This window comes from Bombus pyrosoma, linkage group LG1, assembly GCF_014825855.1.
Source record: "Bombus pyrosoma isolate SC7728 linkage group LG1, ASM1482585v1, whole genome shotgun sequence".
In the NCBI taxonomy this organism is placed as follows: Eukaryota; Metazoa; Arthropoda; class Insecta; order Hymenoptera; family Apidae; genus Bombus; species Bombus pyrosoma.
This window is the reverse complement of record NC_057770.1, coordinates 12,232,188-12,255,536: the sequence shown is the minus strand read 5'-3', so window position 1 is coordinate 12,255,536 and position 23,349 is coordinate 12,232,188. Positions and strand designations below refer to the sequence as shown.

Genomic DNA, 23,349 nt, shown 5'->3' with positions numbered 1-23,349 from the left:
TAGTCAGAAGAGTTTACAAAAAAGTGATCGCGATACAACAAACAAGCCGGTTAAACCGACTATATATTCGTGTAAGCTTCTTTCGCGATAAACAACCATTATAAGGACCACCTAATTCTCTGCTACTTTTACTCCCGATGAGCTGCATCCAGTCACTCCCCAGCGTTAAAAATCCATTATCGAGAAAAGGTACATGCGAAAGAGGACAACGCTGTTTTCTTTCTGTTCTCATTTGCATCTTGTCACTATAGAATGAGCTGATTAAAACTAATCTGTCAGTTCTGCATTTAAGCTGTTTGCTTTTAATTTATTATCTTCAATTCTGGTGTGTAGGTCGTCAATCTTTAGTACATAGGTCGTTAAACTATTGGAAACTAAAACGCCAGTTACGTTATAACCCAGCTTTGCTAAATCTAAAACAGAGGATCTAGAAAAAGAGAATAAAAATACATAGTAAACCCATGATTCAAATAAAAAACAGTAGAAAATCGATCGGGCTAAAAGGCTTCGTTCTCAACTGCTATTATATGCTTTTAAAAAACTCCATGAGTCAAGCTCTCAAAATTCCATTCCGCTTAATAATTCGCCGATTTCCTCTACCGTTTCGATCCGTGTTACATAGCCCTTAATTGAATTCCGATAAAGCACAGTGATTCAGAAACGTAAGAGGAAGAAAAAAGGCGAAAAAAGAAGAAAAAAAGCGCGAAAGAAAAGGAAGGATCGAAAAGAGATGCGATCGGAAGCGTGGTGTGGTCAGGTGACAGACAAAGGTGGAGGCCCCCTAAAGCTGCGTTCATAGAGCAGCGCGAGACACACCGCTGTATAAAGTCGATCCTCCACCGACGGGAGCCGTCAGTTCGGCACGACACCTCTGTAAAGCACGACAGAGAAACTCGTCTCTCGGTATTCTGTAACATGCGGCACGCTACCGTGGCTGCAGCTTCTCATTTTCTCAAAGATTGAGCAACCGATCAGTGCGCATCGTGAACTCCGTACATCGTACTGTACGTCGTTAAATTTTTCGTGAACTTTTCGGCGGGAATAATTTGAAAGAGTGTCGTATGAAAATAAAGAACACGAGTATGAAATAATTAAGTGGTTAAAATTGGTTTAAATCCTGGACGAAATTTTTATTCTTCATCTGTTTGTATAAATTCGCTCAACTGAGAAACAATTCGATGCAGGTGATACTTTGTGTTTTGTGTTGATAACAATCTCTTTTTGTAGTTGTTTTATAAAGAATATAATATCATATCTTGTTCTATGAGGAATTTGATGTAACTGAGGCGTAGTGTTTTCCTAACTATTTTATTCATGCTAGACGTTCCATAGGAATTTTAAGATCGACCTAACAGATTGATCTCTTGTATTCGATCTTTTTTTACATTGGGGTTGTGGGGTTGTACCAGATTCTATGTTGGTACATGCTCGACACGATTTTTTTCGTATCGGCTAGCCAACTTATCACCCGAATCGAATTCTACGTTTAAAGTTCAAAGGTAACCAGATTCCCGTAACAAGTTGGTTTTTATATTTCTGGTTGCTAAGAATTATAGTTTATTGTCGAGAAACATCGTTGACAAATTGAACGAACAAGATTAAGATATGTAAAGGATGTGTCAACGAACGTGAGCCATTAAAGAGTCAAATATGTTCCTGAAAAGCGTGCCAGGCCGAAAGAAACGTGACAGAGAATTCCGCGTCCGCTAAACTATGACGTGAACCTCCTTGCTTCTGCCAGACAGCTATAATCTTTTTTCTTCCGCGCCGTCACGGCACCACGAGATTCTTTTTCTATCACAACATACACGGTACAGCTTAAAGCACTTTGTGCCACACAAATCTAAATTTACGGTCCCTTTGACGGCTTCCACAGCTATTTTCGTGGACGAATGCAAGCGGCCTTGACTTTGTGCCCCTCTTCGCACGTGAATTTCGTTCTCACGTCCCGGAAGGCATTACGTTATCACGGTAAAATGTAATTACTAACATTCTTCAACCCGCTATAACCCAACTCTCACTTGCTTAGGTATGGAAAGATTATAATTAATTATCATTTCTCACTGATCACTGAAGGAGTAATAATTATCATAAATTGACTGCTTGTTAATAGAAAGATTAGACCACGGATGTTTATGCATTAATATAAATAAGTTAAAATATGCAAGAATACACAAGAAGTAAGAGTAAGTACTAATTTAGAGAGTAAAATGAATCTGCAATCTTTTTATTCACATTCATGAAGGTATGAATTTGCATAAATATCCATAGCCTAGTAAGATTTGGGCAAATATCTGAGTAACTTTTAATACAGAGTTACATTTTTCAAGTTTAAATAATCTCAAGTATTTTCAATAAATCTCCTGTATTATGCATGTATTTGTTGAAAAATCAATTTCTTTGCTTACTTTTCATTCGATCTCATTGCGATGGAACTTGCATAAATATTAGATGATGCCTTCAAGTATGGTATTTAGTACAGTAACAACGTTTGGATATACAATGACGGAGATGATCGCCTCCCATACACAATGTGTTAAATTACATCACGTTATAGCGGGTTAACTACTTTGAGCATACTTATTAATAACGTAATTACATAACTATCTTTCCCCTACTTTAGTTTAATTTAACGATTCTACCTTTCTAATGTCTAAATAATTACACTCTTTACAAATATATCATGTAGTTTTATCCGTAATTCAGAACAAAAAAGAAGAAGAATTTAAGATTGATAGAAACTACCCTATTTTGACAACTCTTTCGAATCTCGATAAGTTTAGAAGAAAATTAAAAGAAAAATATTTCAGTGTGCTCTTAAATTGAATCTGCAGCTAAAGTCTGTTACAAAATCCATAATTTATCCATCATCTCGAAAACGCAAGCAAGTAGCTATCAAATATCACGAGGAAGATCCAGTATCTGTTACATGAGTATTTTGCTCTCTAGAAAATCGGTTTACCCCCGATCTGTCTTTTCACAAACGTGTATTAATAGTTCACGATCCCAGTGGGTCGATAATCGTAAAAATAAACGGTGCTTCGCGTTATACCGATACTTGCGTAAGTACTTACTTACTTAGATCCATTGGAATGGTGCTATTCTTTCTGGTATGTTTTCGCTGTAATAAAGTAACGCGGTCTCATAAACATCGGTCATGAAAAAATAGACAGCGTAATGAAGAGTAGAAGCTGTTTGACGGGGCTCTACACCACTTTGTAATGTAATTAACACGTAGATTCTAGTTTAATGATGATTATATGAATCAATCTTGTTATTCATCAAAATATATTACACGATATAATAACGTAATTAGAAGACAAACTAATGGAATAATTTATTTGAAAATTAGAAATTATTTTAATAATTTGAAGAAGTATCGTTGAAGAACCATTATTATTAGATTAAATGGAAAGCTTTTGCATTTTCATCGCGTTAAATACTGTTATATTATATTTACAAGATTGATATGTTAAAATCAGCTTTCACGGGAACTTCGTTATTTGGGCGTGAAACAATTTTAAAGACGCTGACTTCTACATAAGTTTTGAATTCTTTATTCTTTTAGTCATGACTTTGTAACAATCTAAATACGTAGCAATCAAATACGAATGTGAGTATTCTTAAACGTAATTATTTAATTTTTGCTGTTTTAATCATAAAATTTTTGCATTATTAAAGAAATATTTTCAAATTGCTTATTAAATCTTTTAAACTACATGTTACCAAGATGAATAGAAAAATCTGCTATCAAATTAATGAAAATACATAATTACTTTCGAATTGCTAATCAACAGTAGCACGTTATAACCATCGAACATCTCATCGAAAATGCGGAAACTTTCCGTTTAATTAAATATTTTGTCTTCGTATTACGACATCGTTTGATCGATACTCGGCTCGTTTTCTGAAATATTGCGCCATTAACGTATTCTGTGGCGCCATTTCATTCGAACGACATATAGAGACAGCTACCGAATACATGCATAACCCATAATTCATATTCATCCGCAACGCGGCTACTTATCGTGTACTTACAGCGCACTTAACGTGCGATATTTAGCTGGTAATAGTCCGTAATTAATGCACGCATACATCGCCACTTAAATAATCAGCTAATAGTTTAATTACGCCAAGATCACTGAATGACTAGTTGCAAAATCAACAAAGCGTGTTTTCCGACTCGTTAAACATTTCATATGAATATTACAAACACAGTGTAACACTTCACAAGTGTTAACCAATAATATACATATAAGTAAATATTAAACAATGTTGTACGTACCGCGCGAGTGTTCATTTAAATTGTTCTCACTTACAAATTTGTTTAACAACTTTCCGGTCGACATTTCTTATTTTTTTATTATATCACGGCAATTTATATTTCCTAGCGTCAATATGATCTACATGGTGAATGAATGATTTCAAAACAGATATGCAACCATGAATTAATTTCATCAATGGATAAGATAGAGCAACACGAAAACGAACAAGTATAAAATACATAAAATAATCTTTCAGGAGAAAAAAATCTTACATTTATGGATCGAGCTCGTAACTTTTCTATCTCTACTAACCGATTAAACTCGTGTTTACGATATAAATGGCTGAAATTATAACCCACGTAATCTGCTACTCGATCAATTCAATTTTTTCGTGAAGTCGCCGCGAAAGAAAAAGAAAAACGTGAACGTATCTACCGACTGTACATAATTACACCTGCAATAATTCCGTCTTCTTATTTCCTTCTTGCTTCATAAATTCCACGTGTTGCGTACCCATTGGCCCCACATTCCGCGCCATTTCAATTCCGCAAAATAAACATAAACTAATCCCTTTTGCTCTCGACTGGACCCATAAATTTCACTGCTCGATGCCGTGGCAGCGACACGGCAGCGTGGCGGGAAACGTGCCGGATAAACAATAGATTAAAACAGAGATAATGTAAACCAGGCGTAATTGAGATCGATCTACTGGAACCATCGATGTATGGCGCCAGCCGGGAAAAATCTCGTGCTGCCACGTTGTTGCAGCGGCGTTTAACTTTTCAGCGTGCGACATACACGATCGCTCGAAAGTATCCAGACTCTTGTTTATTTTCGACAAAGTCGAAAGTTTAGTTATGAGATTTTATGGATAAATTAAGATGCAATGATTTTGTTCTGTATAATCGTCATACGATTGACAATGAATGTATTCGAACACTTATCACTGAAAATTTTTGTGAACATAGTACGTGCGTCATATGACACTTTTTTGGAATTGCATCAGCACTGTAATAAGAAGACTATAGTGATTATGTTGGTAAAAGTTTGAACTAATTCCAAAACGTATATAGAGGTAACAATATATTTATTATAAGTTCGCAGTTCGTGCAAAATTAGTATACAGATATAATATAATTAAGGATGGAATTAAATTGACTGTTCAAATACTTTAATGATTTTTGCGAAGTGTATGCTTGCAATAGATCTATTGTAACCTCTGATACATTTTCGAATTAGTTTTAAATTTTACCAATACAATCACGATATTTGTACCTCGCTACAGTGCTAATGAAATTTCAAAATCATTAGTATAACATGCATAATATATTCATAAAAGCTTTGTATGGTAAGTGTTCGAATACTTTTATGAATCACTGTGTGCAATAGTATATAACTGGTAAAATATATTATAGCTATGTTTTTTAATAATCAATTTAGATTTACAGCCTGGCGAGTCCATAAAAAGACAGTAAGTGTTGTTTCTAATGATTAATTGACCATTAATTTTCACACTTTAATACAATTTGCATATTGTTACTATATATTCGTTATTAATATGTAGACTTCAGTAAAATGGGTGCTGTTACTACCATGACCAAATTGTCCGGATACTTATGAGCAGTGGTGTATGTAATCCAGAACGAAAGAGACCGATGGAATGTCTGAACCGGTAGAAAAATAATTTTCCACGCGCGGCACGCTTTCAGCGGATAATTCTATGTAGGAGAACGATTACGTTCGACAGGTCGACGCACGACTAATATCGATTCCCGTCTAACGCTCACTAACAACTGGAGCATGAAGGCATTATGTGCGTGCGTATACGTACACGGACTCGAAGGCTTCTTTAATATCCAATTTCCTTCGTGTCGCATCATAACTCGTTTCTCACGATGCAAAATATGTATCTTGATCGTGCGTCGAATCGGAGCTCTTTGGCCATCGGTGAAGTGTTATTTGTGTGCCGTACGTGTGTGCGTCAGGAGTACTCGCGAGTTGGTTTCAATAAAATTTTTATTAGACGGAATCGAGTTTTCGAGTAGTGGAGTACTTGAGATATAAAGATATTGATGTAAGTGGGACTTTTTATCTTAAAATTTTTTTATTGGAGATCGTTTTAATCGACTTTTTCAAAATATTTGTAGTTTTATGGTCTAGTTTTCTTGTGAGTTAAATTATGTACATATATTCTTGATTTTTCTGTCTTAATCAGTTTCTTCTGATATAAATATTATAGCAGTTTGTTTAAGAATATTTAAATTATAATAATATTACTTATATGATACTATAATTTTTCAGATCAATCTAATTATCTTCAGAAAAGAATCAGAAATGGCTGAAGTTTAACGAATTAAATATTGTAGAACGAGTGAAGTAGAAAATTACTCGAGTTAAAACAAACGTATAATTTCAAGTGATGCAAGTTTTGGAAAATTAATGAATTTCTTCTTATATCGTTATTTTAGAAACTGTATTTTGTACTTCGTTGCTTGCAAATTCCTTGTACCCCCTCGTACAAATTTTACAACTTAAAATTTCTGAAAAATTTATGATAATTTATTCCTCATTTTTCTTGGACATAAAAGTTTTGGAAAGAAAAAGTCTCGATCGTCTTGAAATGGGAAACGGCAATTCGCTGATAGTGCAGGCTGCATCATCGTCCGGAAATCGAGGACACGGCTTAAAAATAGTAGGCGATCCTCCACCCACCTTCGGTGCCATTAAAATATTGTTCAAACGCCGAATATATTTTTTCGGTTGAAATGCGTTCATTCTACAAACGACAGAAACGGCGCCTTTCTTAAAACAATCCTAAAAATAGTCCAACGATTTCCAACGGAATACTTTATCGTTCCGCTTTCTCGATGAACGGTTCCAAACTTTTTGCCGTTCATGTTACACGCATTCGACATTAGCATGCGTCAACCTGAATCATCATAAAACCATGCACGTTCACGTTACACATCTAATTATTCTCATTAATGTAATATGTAATACGTAACGAACTCTGTAACAATCATGTCATTTTTTCTTCTATTTAATCCACTAAAAGGGTTCTAATTCTCCTACGAAATAGAGAAATCATTAATAGAATCAAATAATTATTTTACAAATTTTTCATTTAAAAAATATCTGGCTGAAACGAGCAGGTCACGTATGTACCCTGAGCGTTGAAAGTGGCTTACAATTTTGCGTCGAACGTATCGATCAATCTTGTCAACACGCAGTTTAATTAAACAATTACAAGAGGAACAAAATCTGTCTTGTTCGTTCATGGAGGAAAGTGTTGCGAAAAAACCGGAACGATGAAAAATCTAAAAAGGTCACCGATTTATTGGTTTGACCGATGTAATTACGAGCAAACTATAGATCAAGTGTACCATGCCTCTTTCTATCTGGCCGCGCCACAACCGTTCCCGTGTAAATAATTTCCTTATCCCTGCTATCCTTCTATCCGTGACTCGCGCGGTCGCGTTGATCACAATTTAGATATCAGCGGGGAAATTCCTGCGTGCCTCTCGGATACATGGTAACGCAAGAAACAATAAATAATATCCGCGTATCATAAATCGGTGGAAAAGTTGCATGGAAAATTGCTGACGCCAGAGGTACCCAATAGTCGTGAGAAGGAGCACAGAAACATAATATAAAGGGAAAAGTAGAAATATTGAGATTCTTGATTAAGGATGAATTATGATGCTGGTGGTTATAATTCTTTATAATGCCAAAACTAACACATTATTTTGGTATAGCATAGAAGATACATAATTCTGTTTCTCTAGATATAATTTGCCATTTGTTTTATAAAATAGAATTGATGATAAAAATATATATGAGTCCCGATTCTCTTAATACATATTTACTGCTGTACTCCAGAGCACGATACGAAATTAATATTTTTATATTGATTTTATTATTGTTCTGCAAATTTCTGTACTTAGTTTTGCAATATAGCTCTTGTTTCTTCTTTTGATTTTGGTTTATTCGACTTTTGTTTGAAATAAGATATTACCATGTTAGTTTGCTATCCAGATGCATTCCTAAGTATTTTATAACGTTCCTTTGCAGTATAGTTTTACCATTTAGGAATACAGCTGGGTCTGTTTGTTCTTTCAACGCGCAAGTAACGTGTTTGAATTTCAATGAGATAATTTGAATTCTATTTTTACGAAACAAAGATCAGGTATCGACAATTTTTGTATTATCTTTAATTACACGTAATGATCTTGATTTTTTTCTGTACAATGTAGCAAAATAGCATAAAGGTAGCAAAAAATTAGTAATAACCATTCATTATCTAATTTTGTTCAAAGATATGAAAACGGAACGAAAGAAAACGTACATCTTGTAAATTATCGTAATAAACGGTGGGATGGTGCAAACGAACAAAAGCGTGTACGAGTGAAACGTAATTACTTTGATTACTGTGATTTCGATGACATTCGAAGAAACAAAAACTGAATCGAGATACCGTGGTGTGGTGCAAAACTAATGGTGTACTCGAAAAATGACAAAGAATTGTTCGCGAAATCATTTCGAAACTCGTTACGAAGAAAATTAACGAAAAGAAGGTTACGTGGAAAAGAAGATGATACGTGGAGCGTGAACCGGAAGAAGAATATTGTCCAAGATGGATAAAGCTTTCCTGTTCTCTCTATTGATATCTCTGACGGTAAGATCCGAATAATATAATCAAGGAAACGTTTATTATCATTAACGCATGTTAGAACGATTTCTGGACCAGTTCCAATTTGACTTGAATTTCAATGCCAAACTCGTAGATTAAATTAGTGTGCGGCCATTTGAACTGTCTGTGCGTATATGGACAGAAAAAAAGGGTGTAAGTGCGGAGGCGGTGTCTTTGAAACCGATTCAAAAGACTCGCTTCTTTGAGCGACGCGTCATCAATTTTTATGATACTTTTGTAAGCTTGTTTGGTTTCGAAATTAAGGAATAAATTAGTCAGTCAGATGTCTTAATTTCGACGAATATGGACTGGGTTGACAGTAAAAGTTATACTCTTACTCAAATACTTCTTTTTGACATTTAGTTCTTATCTAGAAAAATGGTGAAGGTTAAACTAAAATATTTTACTATTAGAAAGATATTTTAGTTTAACCTTGATTTCTCCAAAAAAATATGTAAAAATTGGGACACTATAAAGTGAAGAATCTTTTTTTTATCGAGGAATATATTAAAACTGGAATATTGTAAGATGAAAACTAGATCTTCTTTCTGGAATATTTAAACATTCAAGTATTGTTCATTACTTGTCTATATTATATATTCACAAATCAATATTTTACACTTTTAATCAATATTACTCATAACTAATTTAATTCCTGAACGAATCACGTAGGAGACTGCGAACGACAGTGGCTAATCTCCAGATTGCGCGTGAATATAATAATTTATACGCTGCACAAAAATCGTCGTGCCGGTCGGTCGTCGAAAGTGATTCGTTGAAAGACAAATTACAGGATATCTGGCGCCTCGTGGTTCCAACTCGTCCACGTTCTCAGCACATGCTGAAAAGCACAACTGCGTAGGGCCCACCTTTTTTTCTTGCCCTTTCTCTTTCTCTTCGATCTTTCCTCCATCTCCGCCTTCTTTTCTTTTTCTTTCTTTATTTTCGTTTCTCTTTTTGGTTCGCTCGAGCCGCACGAGAAGACCGAAAGAGGCGTCTCTCGTTCTTGTGTCGGGGGCTTACCACCACGGGCCAATAAAAAGTATCACACGGCCGTGTCTCGTTCGTGTCACGATGATAAGAGTGACTCTTTTTAGGAAGCATCTCTTTATCCGTGCGTGTCACCAAAATTCGTTGAAAGCGTGTCGGTGTATTTCTTCCTGACACTGTCGAGAGGCAGCCTCGAAAGAGTAGGAGTTTCTCTCCCGGCTTTCTTCCGAGCTTCCTCATCTCTATGTTTAAAACGGATCCGCTGAGACGCTCGTAAATTCATTTCTCGAGGAAAACGATTTTGTTCCCACCGCTCTCTTTTTCGATCCATTTTTGTTTGGTCAAGAGTTAGTGAGCACCATAGAAAAATACAGAAATGAAATGATACGCGTTTAAAGTCTCTCTTCTTAGTCACATAGAGTGTTAAAAAAAGATAATCCGAAGATTTATATATAGGCTTGTAAAAATAGACGATACTACGTTATTACGAATGTTCTAAATAGGTTAAATGTTTCATTATTTTTATTAAATGTGAGACGAGATTTACGCGAACTCGAGTAACTTAAAGTAACTTAAAGTGTCGTAAAACGCAGCGACTCGGCAATTCCTTTCTCCTAGCGTGTAGTTTATAATAGCAGGTAATTTGGAATACGAAACAAATTTCATGCATTTTCAAGCGGTCGTAGGCGACACGGGACGCGTCCAGCAAATCGGCCAGGCGTGTTTCGTAAATTCAGCAATGTTTTTCGCATCGAGTAGCTAATGAATCGTTGCTGGCGTTAGTCGTTAGTTTAATCATCGTTATTATTATCATTTACACGGTCTAACGAGACCTCGTTGTCGCCGAAAAGATAAATAGTCGTCGCGTACGCCTTTAATGAACGGTTGTATTTCAAAATTACAAAGAATATATCGTTGCTTCGCCAGGGACCCGTTCAAACCGGTTTTTTCGTGTCCATTAGGAACTATGACGAATAAAGTGACGATCGTGGAACATATATTGGCGGGACGAGCCTCGGTTTTACGTAAAACACAAATAAATCCTAAATAACAAAGTAGTATGAGTTAGAAATGGTCCGGCATCACGTTCGTCGCACGTAAAAGGAGTTGTTGAGCTCGAATAAAACTAAGAGAATATTAATATGGTATGGATATCCTCATGGAGATAAAACAGCTAGGGCGTCAGCTTTATGAGAATAAAGGCGCCATGTTGTGAAGGAAAAATGAGAACCAATTAACGAAGTTATTTATTGCTTTACAATTCTACCACTCTCTCGTTGATTATCATAAAAGATGCATAAATCTTGCGCTATGTCAATCAAACTTTAAGCTACTGCCTTAACATAGTTTTTAATAAATATGGAAACAGGTTAGAAATCAATGGTATAAAGAAGTATATCCTTTCTCACTTTCAACATCGTTCTACTGTCTTATCATATCTTATTAAAATGTTACCAATCATCAAGATAATCGTTCTAATTTAACGCATGACTACTTTGATACTGTATCGTTCATTTATTATCAATTTGAAAGCAACTCTCGACTGTTCAAAACTTCTGAGAAACTATGTCAGACCAAACGTCATCTTCATCAACACGTATAATAAATCCATCGCAAATCTGGCATTTTTGTACTTACGATTAATCAACGTTTCTTGAGAAATATTGTTATATGATACGAATCACGTTGATTACTGTAAGAGTCGAAATAGAACTGGTCTAGGATAAAGACACCGGTGATGTTTGCCTAACGATTAATCATAAAGAGAATGATGACAAGCTACCCTCCGTTGAGAAAACAAGATGTTCTTTTATTTATTGGCTCTCGTGTGTCGTAAATTACGCTGTTTAATTGTAACGAGCGTCGATTTTTCTCCTTCCTTTGATGAGCCAAAACCCGTCTGTAATGCCCAAGGTCTGTCTAGGAAGTACCACGTTGTGTGAAACGCATTCCATCCGTTAAATCTTCCACGTAACACATATTCTTAGACCGACCGAATAACACATTGTAACAGATTCTGACCGCTCTTACCAGAAAACAATATTATCCTTGATCCAAATTTATCGGTTAAATCTCGTTCGTGTGACATTCCTGAGGTTAAAGATCGTTCATCAATCATGAGAATCGAAATCCATCACGTTGCGCCCACGTTACTGCTGAAGGTGGCCTGTGGTATTCAAGAGACGCGTCTTCTTCAGGGTGTTTTAGAGTTATTGTAAAGTGTCTTTTCGTAGAATGCGTTGGAGTTGACCTTTTAGGTGTTGGAGGATATTACGTTTGATTTTTCTTTGTACAGAAACCCCTTTATGGATGGCTGAAAGTAACCTTTTGAGAAAGTGGTCTATTGATATTGGAGGATTAATTTGCATGGAATTTTTTTGACAATTCGGGCGGAAAGGGATTTGGAAATCTTATTTATTTCCTTGTAGATAGGTAGGTTTTTTCATTTAATCCAAATTTGTCAATTCTGGAATTAAAATCTTCTTAGAATGAAACATTTATAGTTTCTTTATTTATTGTTTTTTTTTAATAATTTATGCACTTGAAAAATTGTTTAGGTGAACGGCAGAATATATTTAATATTCTTCGAATGCTAAATTTAAGTTTGAAGCAATTTTCCAAATTTAGATTCATATAAGGATAATTATATTCATATAATATTAGATTATAAATTAAGCAAATATCCTGATTATTTAGGATCACAAGAGATTCTGATATCCTTATTGCGATATAAACCGTCTTATAGCAAATTTCTTTTTTTTTTTAATATGGTTGAGAATCGACAATAAAACTTCAAACTCAGAAGAAACGACATTTTATATGGACAAACTTAACAATAGTAATATAATGTATAAGGAAACTTCATGATTATTGTAACTATATTTAACGTTGATGAGTTGAAAGACTTGATCTAATCAATGTATCTAAGATAGATAAATTGCACACGAAGTGATAGTTTAATAGAACGAATTAAAAACATAAAGTATCACCTGTTATGGATGAGTTGAATATGATACATTCAGGAAATTTTTTGTCTCTCAATGTTTCCCCGTTTTCGTGACAAAGGACAGGCAGAAGAAGCACTCTGAGTCCAAGGTTTTGTAATAAATTACAAATATACCATAGCTTCCCGCAAACATTTTACTTGCAAAGCTATCTTTTTCTTCTTTGTCGTCAGATGTAAAACGATTGCGATATATACAAGAAATCTCTTCATAGCATTTTTATAACCAACGTGAACGTTGTGAATTCTAATCCTTCAGATATATTTCAGGATAATTAATTTATGTAAACATTGTTACACGATCATAAAACTCTTTTAAACTGGGAAGAGGTTTAAGAACTCTATAATCTTATGATAATTTGCGTCATTATTGCATTGTATAATTTCATGATAATTTCTTGTATTATGAATAAATTTATACTTTTATGTTTAGTAATAAGTAAATAATTAGCTTCAGTCTTGATGTACCTAATTTCTAAATTAAATTTTCCTCCACTCGACACATGACGATCATTTTGCTCTTACGCGCACGTTTTCTCGACTGACAGTAAGAAGATATTTATTCATGGGCTATCACTTTCCTGTCTCGTCTCTGTCCCAACGTTATGACACGCGCTTAGTGCAGGGTCATGATCGCGCAGGTTACAATCATTGGACTTGTATTGCTCGTCGACCACGTGTCATAAGCTACTCGAGTCTCCATTGACTGTCTTTATATAATTCTTCATATTCTTCGTGAGAATTTTTCAATATTCCGTCTTTCTATATAGATTTATTAATTACATCTTGATAATTTTTAATAATTCAATTCTTACAATTTTCATTTTTTTTTAAACAGTATCATCCTATTTAATTAAATTGCTAATTAATAAATAAAATATACGCAAAATATTAAATCGAAAAGAATCTAAAAATTTGAGAAACAACAACATGCAAGCTGTCAAACGTTAATTCATTAGGAGCTTCTAGACTGCTATTACTATTACTGTAACCATCAGAGTATTACATTGAATATCTAAAATATTACACGTTCAAGTCCAATATCTAGATTTAATTAATACCAGAGATACATACTAATTTCTGCAGATTATGCTCATAGCTAGAAACAGTTCAATAATATTTTAGTATCCGATTACCTATACAAGACCTTCCTCGATTATGCAGCCATGTCTTTTCACTCGTTAAGTATGCAATTCAAGCTTGCACAAGAGATTATGATTAAATAAAAAATCGACTCGTTACTTTAGAAATCCGATACACACATCTTGCGCGCGAATAAATTCAATTAAAATACGTTCTAACACTAAAATTTACAAAGGCAAATATCAAAGATAATTACTTTAAACATTTTGTGTTTAATAATAATTGTGTTTAGTATAACTAGCCAGCAAATATAAGCAATAGCCTTTCCCAAAAAACATTTTTATTTAAAAAAATATATGCTATTCTCCATAACTTGAGAGTAGTTCATATATCTTAAATAAATAAAATATTTATGCATCATGATACGTATTATTTTATGGACAGAGAAACACTTACGGGCAATAGTGTATTTCATTTGTAGTTTCCAGTAACAATTTCTATCGTCGAGGGAATGGTTTCTACGACGATGTCCGACTTCGCGATGACGATGCACGTGACCGCGCTTATTCGCCGGCTATCGGTTCTGCTTTCGCGTCTCATCCCTTTCTCATCTGGCGCATTACGAAGCGTGCACGCGTAACCGGCGCCAGCAAGCAGGTTGCAAACGCCTCGAGTTTCATTGCTCGCGCCAAGTGGAAGGATCGACGAGCGGGCGAGAAGAGCGAGACGTTTAGACGCACCTCTCGGCGCGCTTCGCCTTGTCGGACCACCGTGAAAAAGCATTTCGAATTCGCCGCGGAATCCGGTCTTATCGAGAAAAGTCAATTATATCCGGCGCGAGGAACTGGTTGAGAGGCGCGAAAAGAAGGATGGAATTCCTCAAACGATGAAACGTTTCTACAAATGTTCGATGTAACGTTATGTCAATTCAAAGATTTAGGAGAATAACGACGTTTCAAAATACTTTGCTTCATTTTCTTGGTTATTTTGTAAATAGATTAATTTTATTAATCTCATCAATTGTACTACAATTTCACTTTTTAAAGTAATTTATTTCAGATAAAAGTAATATAGAAGATTAAAAATAAAACATTATGTATACATTGTTTTCGTAATCGGTGATATATGTGGCGTGGTATTGATTACTTAATTTGTTTCCGATAAACGTAGATATGCTAGGAAAATTGGAAACAAAGGAGTTGTAGATTAGTGCAATCTATTGGGTATAAAATGAGCACGAAAGAAGTATGGTTGCGTAATTGGTATGTTATTTGTTACCTAATTTATTTAAGATAAACGTAGATATATAATAAAAAAATTTGAAATAACAAATTTAATATGCAGATATTTGCGTTATTAGTACTGGGGAATAATTGAACGTCAGCACGTTTATGTCAATCTTATCAGTATAAAATACGTGTGTATTGGTTAAATAAGGAAACAGCTTTCTGAACTGCATTACTGGACCACTTTAGTAACCGGTTTGTCTTGAAAACTTCTTATATTAAAATTGCGCCTACTACAATGAAGTTGTAGGATGCAGTCAAAAATTACTTATGAGATATTGTTGAGAATATAATGGGATAATTTATTACGACATGAACTAGAAATGTTTGTTGCTATAATAATTATATATAATAAATATTGTGTAATATGTTACATGATAACAAGGTCTTCATTACGATAATGTGTAACTAGTACCAGTCTCTATTCTCAGAAGAAATTATTCCTTCAACCTGTTGCTAAACTAAGGATCTACATAATATAATTATATATTCTCATATTATTTATTCAATGATATATATATAATAAAACTCTTTCTCCATTGTTATACTATTTCACCTATCTATTACATAAAATTAGATATATACATATATTAAATTATTAGGTATCATATTAAATTATAACATAATACTTCTTACACTCCAAAACTGAATTTTACATTAAAAATTGATCATTTAATTTTTTGGTTCCTTTAATTAACTACATTCACTAACCACGACATAACACTATTAAAATTTCATAGGTTATCATTTTCCCAATTTTTTACCTTTATTCAAAAATTCGTTATTACTTATGGCAAGTTACACAAAGATTTATGCAAATTTATTCAAATATTTAAGAAACTTTTAGTTAACTGTAACATTTTATCTTGATAAACGTTCTTAAATCGATCCTTATTGAAAAACCAGGGAGAGATAAACGATGCAAATTTTTCTATCGGAAGTAGACAGGTGACACTAAGTGTGAGCGAGTCAGACTTTCGTATTTCACTGTGGACACGATAAATGGCGTCACGATGATCGGCACCGATAACGCATAGCATCAGAATCGAGTTCGACGTTTATTCTTGTTGCGTTATTTTGGTAGACACTAGAACGGTTTAATCCTCATCGTCGTGGATCCGAAGCATAATGCCGAACCTGCAGGGTTCCTCGTACAACCATGATGATTCATTAGGCCCTTTTGAAACCGATTATTAATTAGCTACTTATCTTAATGACCGCACAACTTTCGACCCTCTTTTTTGTATTTATAATATCCATTACGATGTATGACACATCGTGACACTTTATATGAAATATTTGCAAGAAGTAGAAAGTAAGATTTCTCTACAATCTTCCTTGGAAAATAATCCTATATTAAACCAATATTCAAATGAAGCAAAATCTCAAGTTCATATCACCTTCATAAACAATATTCAAATTGCAAATCTACAACCTTAAAACAGGTCAAATTTTAGCAACGAAGTCATGACGTTGGAACAGTGTTTGAACCAAGAAATCCATAAATTTCACTTTTTATTCGAACGTATCTTCTTCAAATGTTTTTCTTAGAAATACACTTCGTAGCGAAAAAGATTTAAGAAATAGACAGACGTATCTCATCGTAGAATGATGCTCTATTTTTACGTGACCAGTCTACTAATACGAGTAACCTACTAAATCTAACGATTTTAATGTGATTAGCATAGCTTGCGTTTAATTAACTCGTAATTGAAAGATGCGTCTCACCACCGCAAGTATACAAAGATGATAAAAATACTCGTAGGCGTTGTGAGCCATACAGAAACCTTGATTTTCACGTGAATCAAATCTGCACACGTGGTTCCTGAAACGAACGGGTACAAGGTACACGTGAACGCAAACTGCTTTATCGTAGTGTAAACACCTGGTGTGGCCTCGTATGAGCCGCTTGTAAATGTTGCTCGAGAGAATTACGGCTCGCTTATTACAAGTTAACGGGCACGACGTAATTTAATGTGCTTTAACACCTCCACGGATTTATGCTACCCGCTGCATGTGACTGTACAAATGCATACGCGTGTATTTTTCTAAAAGTATCGCGAAACCTTGTGACACGTGTGCGTTACGTATGTACACGCATATAGAACTATGTGGCGTATTGTGGCTTCGTCGTTTATTTCAAGTCACTACCGCTACGCCATAAATCTCGATGTAACATTTTTGGTCGTGTAACGAATGGTTGATCCGTAAAGTTTGGAAATTAACGAATAGTAAGGATGTGCGATTCTCTCGCGATGGAGTATCGTGGAATTCTGTGTGAAAGATACTTTACGTGATAAGAAGGGAGGAAGAGAGAAAGGAAGTTTAATTCTGTGCACTGTGATTTGAAGTGTCCTATTTTTATATGCAAATTAACGCTTTCTTTGAATGATAAGAAAAATTCAGCTCTGTGTATTACAATTTTTTTAAATTTTAGTCGCCATTTATTCTTCCAAAACCTTTTTCGTGGTTTTTCTAATATTCCTCAATATGAATGAGAAGGGTGTAGTCTTCTTTCCTAGTGCGATTTAGTGTAAAAGATATAGTGATAAGAAAAAAAGAAGAATGAAGATAGAAATTCAATTTCATATGTTACTTTTAGAAACTTTTATAAAATAAAAAAATGTGAAATAAAAGAAGTCACTTTGAAACTACTACTGTGTCTAGTCAACTAGTCACTGTGAAATTAAAGGAGTAAAAAGTTCAAAGAGCAGTCTCTTCGAAAGAAAGTATCTGAACACGATACTGTACCGATCGAGTCTTTCGGATGAATTATTGCGTTTTCTAGCCTAGCGCGTGGTTCGTTACGTAATTAAGGGATTCCATAAATTTCTTCATAACCATAATCCCACGGAGATGTTTGTAAATCAAGGCCGTTGTCATAAATACAAATCCAAGATAACGATCGACTCGAGATAACATTAAGATCTGGTGTTCGTGCGCATTACGCCTGACCCTTGTTGTTAATATCGAGGTAATCGAGGGACCTGTTTCACGTGGTTTGACATTATCGAACGGTAATCGAGAAAGGTCCGCGCCACTCGCATTGTTCCCTTCTACACCCTGGCCGATGCATAAATTCGCTCATGCGATATTCATACAATTAACATCAAGCAGTGGCCAAGGTGTAGCATATAAGCGGCGAAGTAACTTGACATTCATCCTGGGTTAATCCAATCAAAGAGTCGAGGAGTGTCAGTTAGGGCGCGGCTTTATATGCACGTTACTGATTAGCTTTTACTGAAAAAAAAAGAAGTGTCGCGCTACAACGGAATAGCGTCGCGTTCAGCTCTAGCGGATATCAAGGACATAGTCATTAGACGTCGCTAGAAAACGAACTGACAGTCAGAAGAGCTTTTTTGATCGTTTAATTTTATAGGCATCTGTTTCACGTGAAGTTTGATATTTGTTTGATGTGCGACCCTCTCAGATCCTATCAATTTCAATTTTTATTAATTTCTCAATTTCATTACATAAGTACAAAGATTCATGTCAACTTTATTCCTATAAACTGGGTATTGTTAAATGTAAATCATGTATAGTAGTTTGATAATATGATATATTATATCCGTCATATGATACAGTATTACAGTAATGAAATTTTTAGTTTGATTTATAAATTACTTTCTTAAAAATCTCAAATTGATCGATATCAGAGTGTTATTGAATTTTCCGATTTCATTATCCGGCTACCGAATGACTTGAATTTAAAACCGAATCACAAATGACTCGCTATTGTAAGTTTATTTATTATAAGAAGATATTATAAACAGATAACCACAAATTCCACGATAAATTTAAAAAGAGGTAGTCCTAATGTACATATAATCAATTTACTCTATTCTTCAATTGATAAAATAGATCACTATGACATGCACACCGCTTAAATTTCAGTTTACAAAAAATGGTTCATAAAAGCCACCGATATAAAGTTACAGTAATATGATTAAATTCGGCAGGAAAATAAATAATCAACAACAAATTAAAACATAAACTAGATATACCTTTCCGTTTATAAAATTCCATTAAGGCATCGATAAATGTCCAATATCATTCCTAGCCCGGCGGCGAGATCGATGCATTCCCAAATTGCGAAACTGCGTACCGAAATAGAACCAAATTTTCAAGAAAGCCATCACAGCACTATTAATCGTCCAATCAAATAGTGGTAATAGATACGGAGTTCCAGATCCGACCTGAATCACCATCGAAGCACTTGCTCATACGTGGCCATGTGGTCTTCGCTGTAATTTATACTCGTCTTTCGCGTCCCATATACCGATTCTACGCCCATGCAACATTAATCCCACGTACGGAGACTAAAAGCAATTTAACATACAATCCCTTATCATCTTAATCTTCTGTAACTTCATCAACCACGAGATAGAAAACATTCGTGCGTATACAATCACAAATATGTGCAGTCACAGTATCCTTCGAATTTCCTTTCGCAACGTTATTTTCAACTTATTGATACCCCACCTACTGACAAACAGAAATTACGTCCTTACTGTATTATACAACGTGCACAGGAATAGAGAGACTCCTTCTAAGAAATCATTGCAATTTTTCTTTCTACGCTTGATCAAAGTCGCAAATAACAGAGACGTTTACGAGACACGAATATTAATCGTATCCGCCACGGTGCAACCTGAGAGTTATAAATCTACGCACAATCCTTTTACTTACTAAGGCTTTTTAGTTTTCCTGCGTGGTTATTGTTAGAAATATTAATTTTGATTTATGCGTTTTACATTACCAGTTATGACAAATGATAAAGTTCTAACAAATTTTTTAAGATCAAAGAAAAGATTAATCGCAAGAAATTATAGATTAATCAAATTAAAATGATACTTACGAAAAGATATTAATCATTAGCAAAATCAATGTGAAAGGATCTCTGTCTTTATCCTGTTTAGCATTAATCGCGTAGAGTAGTAAAATATTCTATTGAAGATCTAAACTTTGCTTAAGACTCCAATCCTACAAATCTTTTTTACCAAAGAATCAAATATATTTTATACAGTATATTGAAATAAGAATTTATGTCTATGTTACAATCCCTCTTTTCAATTTTTCACGTTTATCGAGATAAGAATTAATATTGGATCGCCTAAAAAATTCGTTCCGAAGTACATCTGGATTCGGTATACATTCACAACCTTTCTTTATCTTCCATACTTTCCATTTTTGATAATTCATTCTTCCAGAACCTCTCAGGTTTTTCGGCAAAAAACTTTTCAGTACGATCTTTCATGTCGACCAAATTTCTTAAAAATCGGAATGAACTTTCGGGGCAACTCAATATATTTGCCCGTTCTCAACATTTAAATAAAATACCGCTGATATTGCTTTCATTGTGCAAAATTTTAAATCAGAATGAAATCTATAAATAATTTAGTTATAAGTATAATCAAAGCGGTTAGCAGTCCTAAGATAGTAATCGGTGTAGTTATTCGATACTTTAATTTATGACCTCGCTATGCTTATTCTACATGCTAACCTTGTTGTATCTCAATGCGCATGTTACAGAATACATTTTTACATTGTAAATTTACACGAGTATGTACTTTAAATGTATTATTGTGAAACTGTTTTGTTAAAATTCCATTACCTTTAATTTGCATCTCGCATTCCAGTCAACATCGCATGTATATAGTAAACGAACGAGGTGACTTGCATCCAAGTATGCACAATTGTTAAACACATCAAAATACAATAATTGCCATAGGTCGCTATATGATCTTATATCGCAACTTGAGACCTCTGATAATGGGTCACATAACGTTAAACGATTAACATTATACGTTAGTTGACGTGAAGCAACCTCCATAACCAACATACTATATGAAACAACATTCTCTTAGCCAAGTACGTAATAATATTCAATTACCATTCCCTTCAAGTACATATTATCAGTTTGCTAGAAAAATTTTATATGTCAATAATCACCAGTCTTATGATATCTGTGGAAATTCATAATAGAAATGAGCTACTTAATAAAATAGGAGTGTTATATGTATAATTACCTAATAAAACATCTTTAAGAAAAAGAATTCTATAATCCAAAATAGGGTTGTTTCAGCTCTTCTACGCATAGTGAGTTATAATCCATAAACAATATCTTTTTTCAATTTTCAAAATTTAAATATTATTAATACTAAGGCTATCAGAGTTGAGAAAATGATAAATTGCAATGTTTCATAAAAATTCACAAGTTTACGATCATGCATCCTCGGTGGTGTAAATGATCTTTAAAATATATCGATAAAAGTTCTTTTCCTTCTATTATACATTTTTCTCACTCATCATTTTGATTTCCAGGTAAAAAATAAAAAATGGGTAAAAAATTCTCTTATTACTGAATCATTAATTAATAATTTCTTGCATTAATTTGAGTTCCTTGAGAAACTTATTTTTCTCATTCACGTCTTCCACTAAACCTATATGAACAAGACGCAGTCAGTCGTTTCTTTAATAAAAGCAATATACATTCGAAACACCATAACTCAAAGGAACTTCGAATAACCACTTTTGCCTTTTCGATCGTTACGTTCGGATCGCCCACGAAGCGATCCACGATTTCCGGTGCACTCGACACGTCGCGATTCAGAGGCCAAACGACAAAGTGCAGCTGGCTTTCGGACACACGCGGAGGAACGCGACGTAGCTAAATTTATGCCGTGACAGCCATAATTTCACGACGGTTTTACACGTCCAAACACGTGTCCTGGCACGCGTGTTGTGACTTACTAATTCGCGTCGCGGACTCACATTTGAAATCTTCGATTCGGTCACGAAACTCTTGTTTGCACAGACGACACGCTAAGTACTCACGTGTGCAAACACTGTTTCTGTTTTTACTAATTGTTCCCTAAGAATAGTTCGTTGAGTGACCAGCAACGACTGGCAGTCAAACAAATTCGTGATATAGAGACATCTCCGATTGGATGGGCGGACAAATCGTTATCCATAGCAGCGGAACGAATTTCGTTTAACTAATGGGACTCTACCGAATACTCTGTGTTTAATGATATTGATGATTTCCTTAACTTTCACTGGCATTTTTAGTTTTCATTTACAACTGATATTCTTAGATCTAAATGATCCATAAGAGCTTAAGGTTAATTATATTAATTAGTACTTTTATGTATTTGATTTTAACTCTTTTAGGGTCGGATTTCTTTTAGACTGTGGAAAAATTGCATTTTATCCATTATTAATAATAGAAGCACATCTTTCCTGATATTTTCGTAAAGAAGTCGTAACATACTTCAAATCGGTTCAGTTTTACCGAAAGGAAATATATTTATCGTTTAGTTAATTAAAAACTTGTCAAAGTAGAATGATTAAATATATTATATTCTTCGCTAAAAATTTTCATGCTATCCAACCCGTATATAAAATATAAATCGAAATTAAGTAATCGGAAATACAACCGTCTGTGACTCAACGATATTACCTAAAAGGACTAACCAGATCTTATTAGAATTAATTTAATTGTTTTCCTTAATGAAGTTTTCAAGATTGTCGTTATCTTGTGTACATTCTATTTTAGAAAGCAAGAACAAAGAACGCAGCAAGTAGCTTTTACAGACCTGCTCTTTTTAGAAAATATATATATAGTCGTCGAATAAGGGAGGCTTAATGTATTTGTCTGGCAAATCTTATTTATTCTCTGACTCACAGAAAGAGTTAAAGAAAACTTCTTATAAAATGTTTTTTATTATCCCCCAACCGTTGTCTTTTTATTGGATCTTTATCGTTGCTTCTGAAAAGTCTGTCGAATATTTTGTGCTGAATACGAAAAGAGTCGAGCTCGTAGTATTTATAGACAATGAAACTGCATGTTGCTTCGTGAAAAAAATCGAAAAAAATATCGAGTTCAGAGTCATGGTACGAGCCCAGCCCGACAATAAAAGCCAAAAGATATTTATCACGAGTACCAATGTATTGCAATGCAAGCAATGTGCCTGACAAAACGAGCGTAACGCTTTCCATTATTTTTGTTAGCACAATCTGATTGCTTCC

At 34.4% G+C, this 23,349-nt stretch overlaps 1 protein-coding gene across 7 annotated transcripts in view; it reads left to right on the top strand.

Moving 5' to 3' along the window:
- The first annotated feature begins 842 nt into the window (after window positions 1-842).
- LOC122568672 (thrombospondin type-1 domain-containing protein 4-like) overlaps window positions 843-23,349 on the top strand; it is a 29,996-nt gene continuing 7,489 nt past the window's right edge. Inside the window, exons 1-2 of one of the 7 annotated variants that reach the window (XM_043728743.1) lie at window positions 843-1,184; window positions 8,582-8,940. In XM_043728743.1, the coding sequence (XP_043584678.1) occupies window positions 8,899-8,940 (42 nt within the window). In that variant the 5' untranslated portion in view covers window positions 843-1,184; window positions 8,582-8,898. Of the gene's footprint in view, window positions 1,185-1,222; window positions 1,500-8,336; window positions 8,452-8,518; window positions 8,941-21,150; window positions 21,190-23,349 lie in introns of those variants that run through there. The other 6 variants (XM_043728679.1, XM_043728687.1, XM_043728706.1 and 3 more) reach the window with 6 other exon arrangements.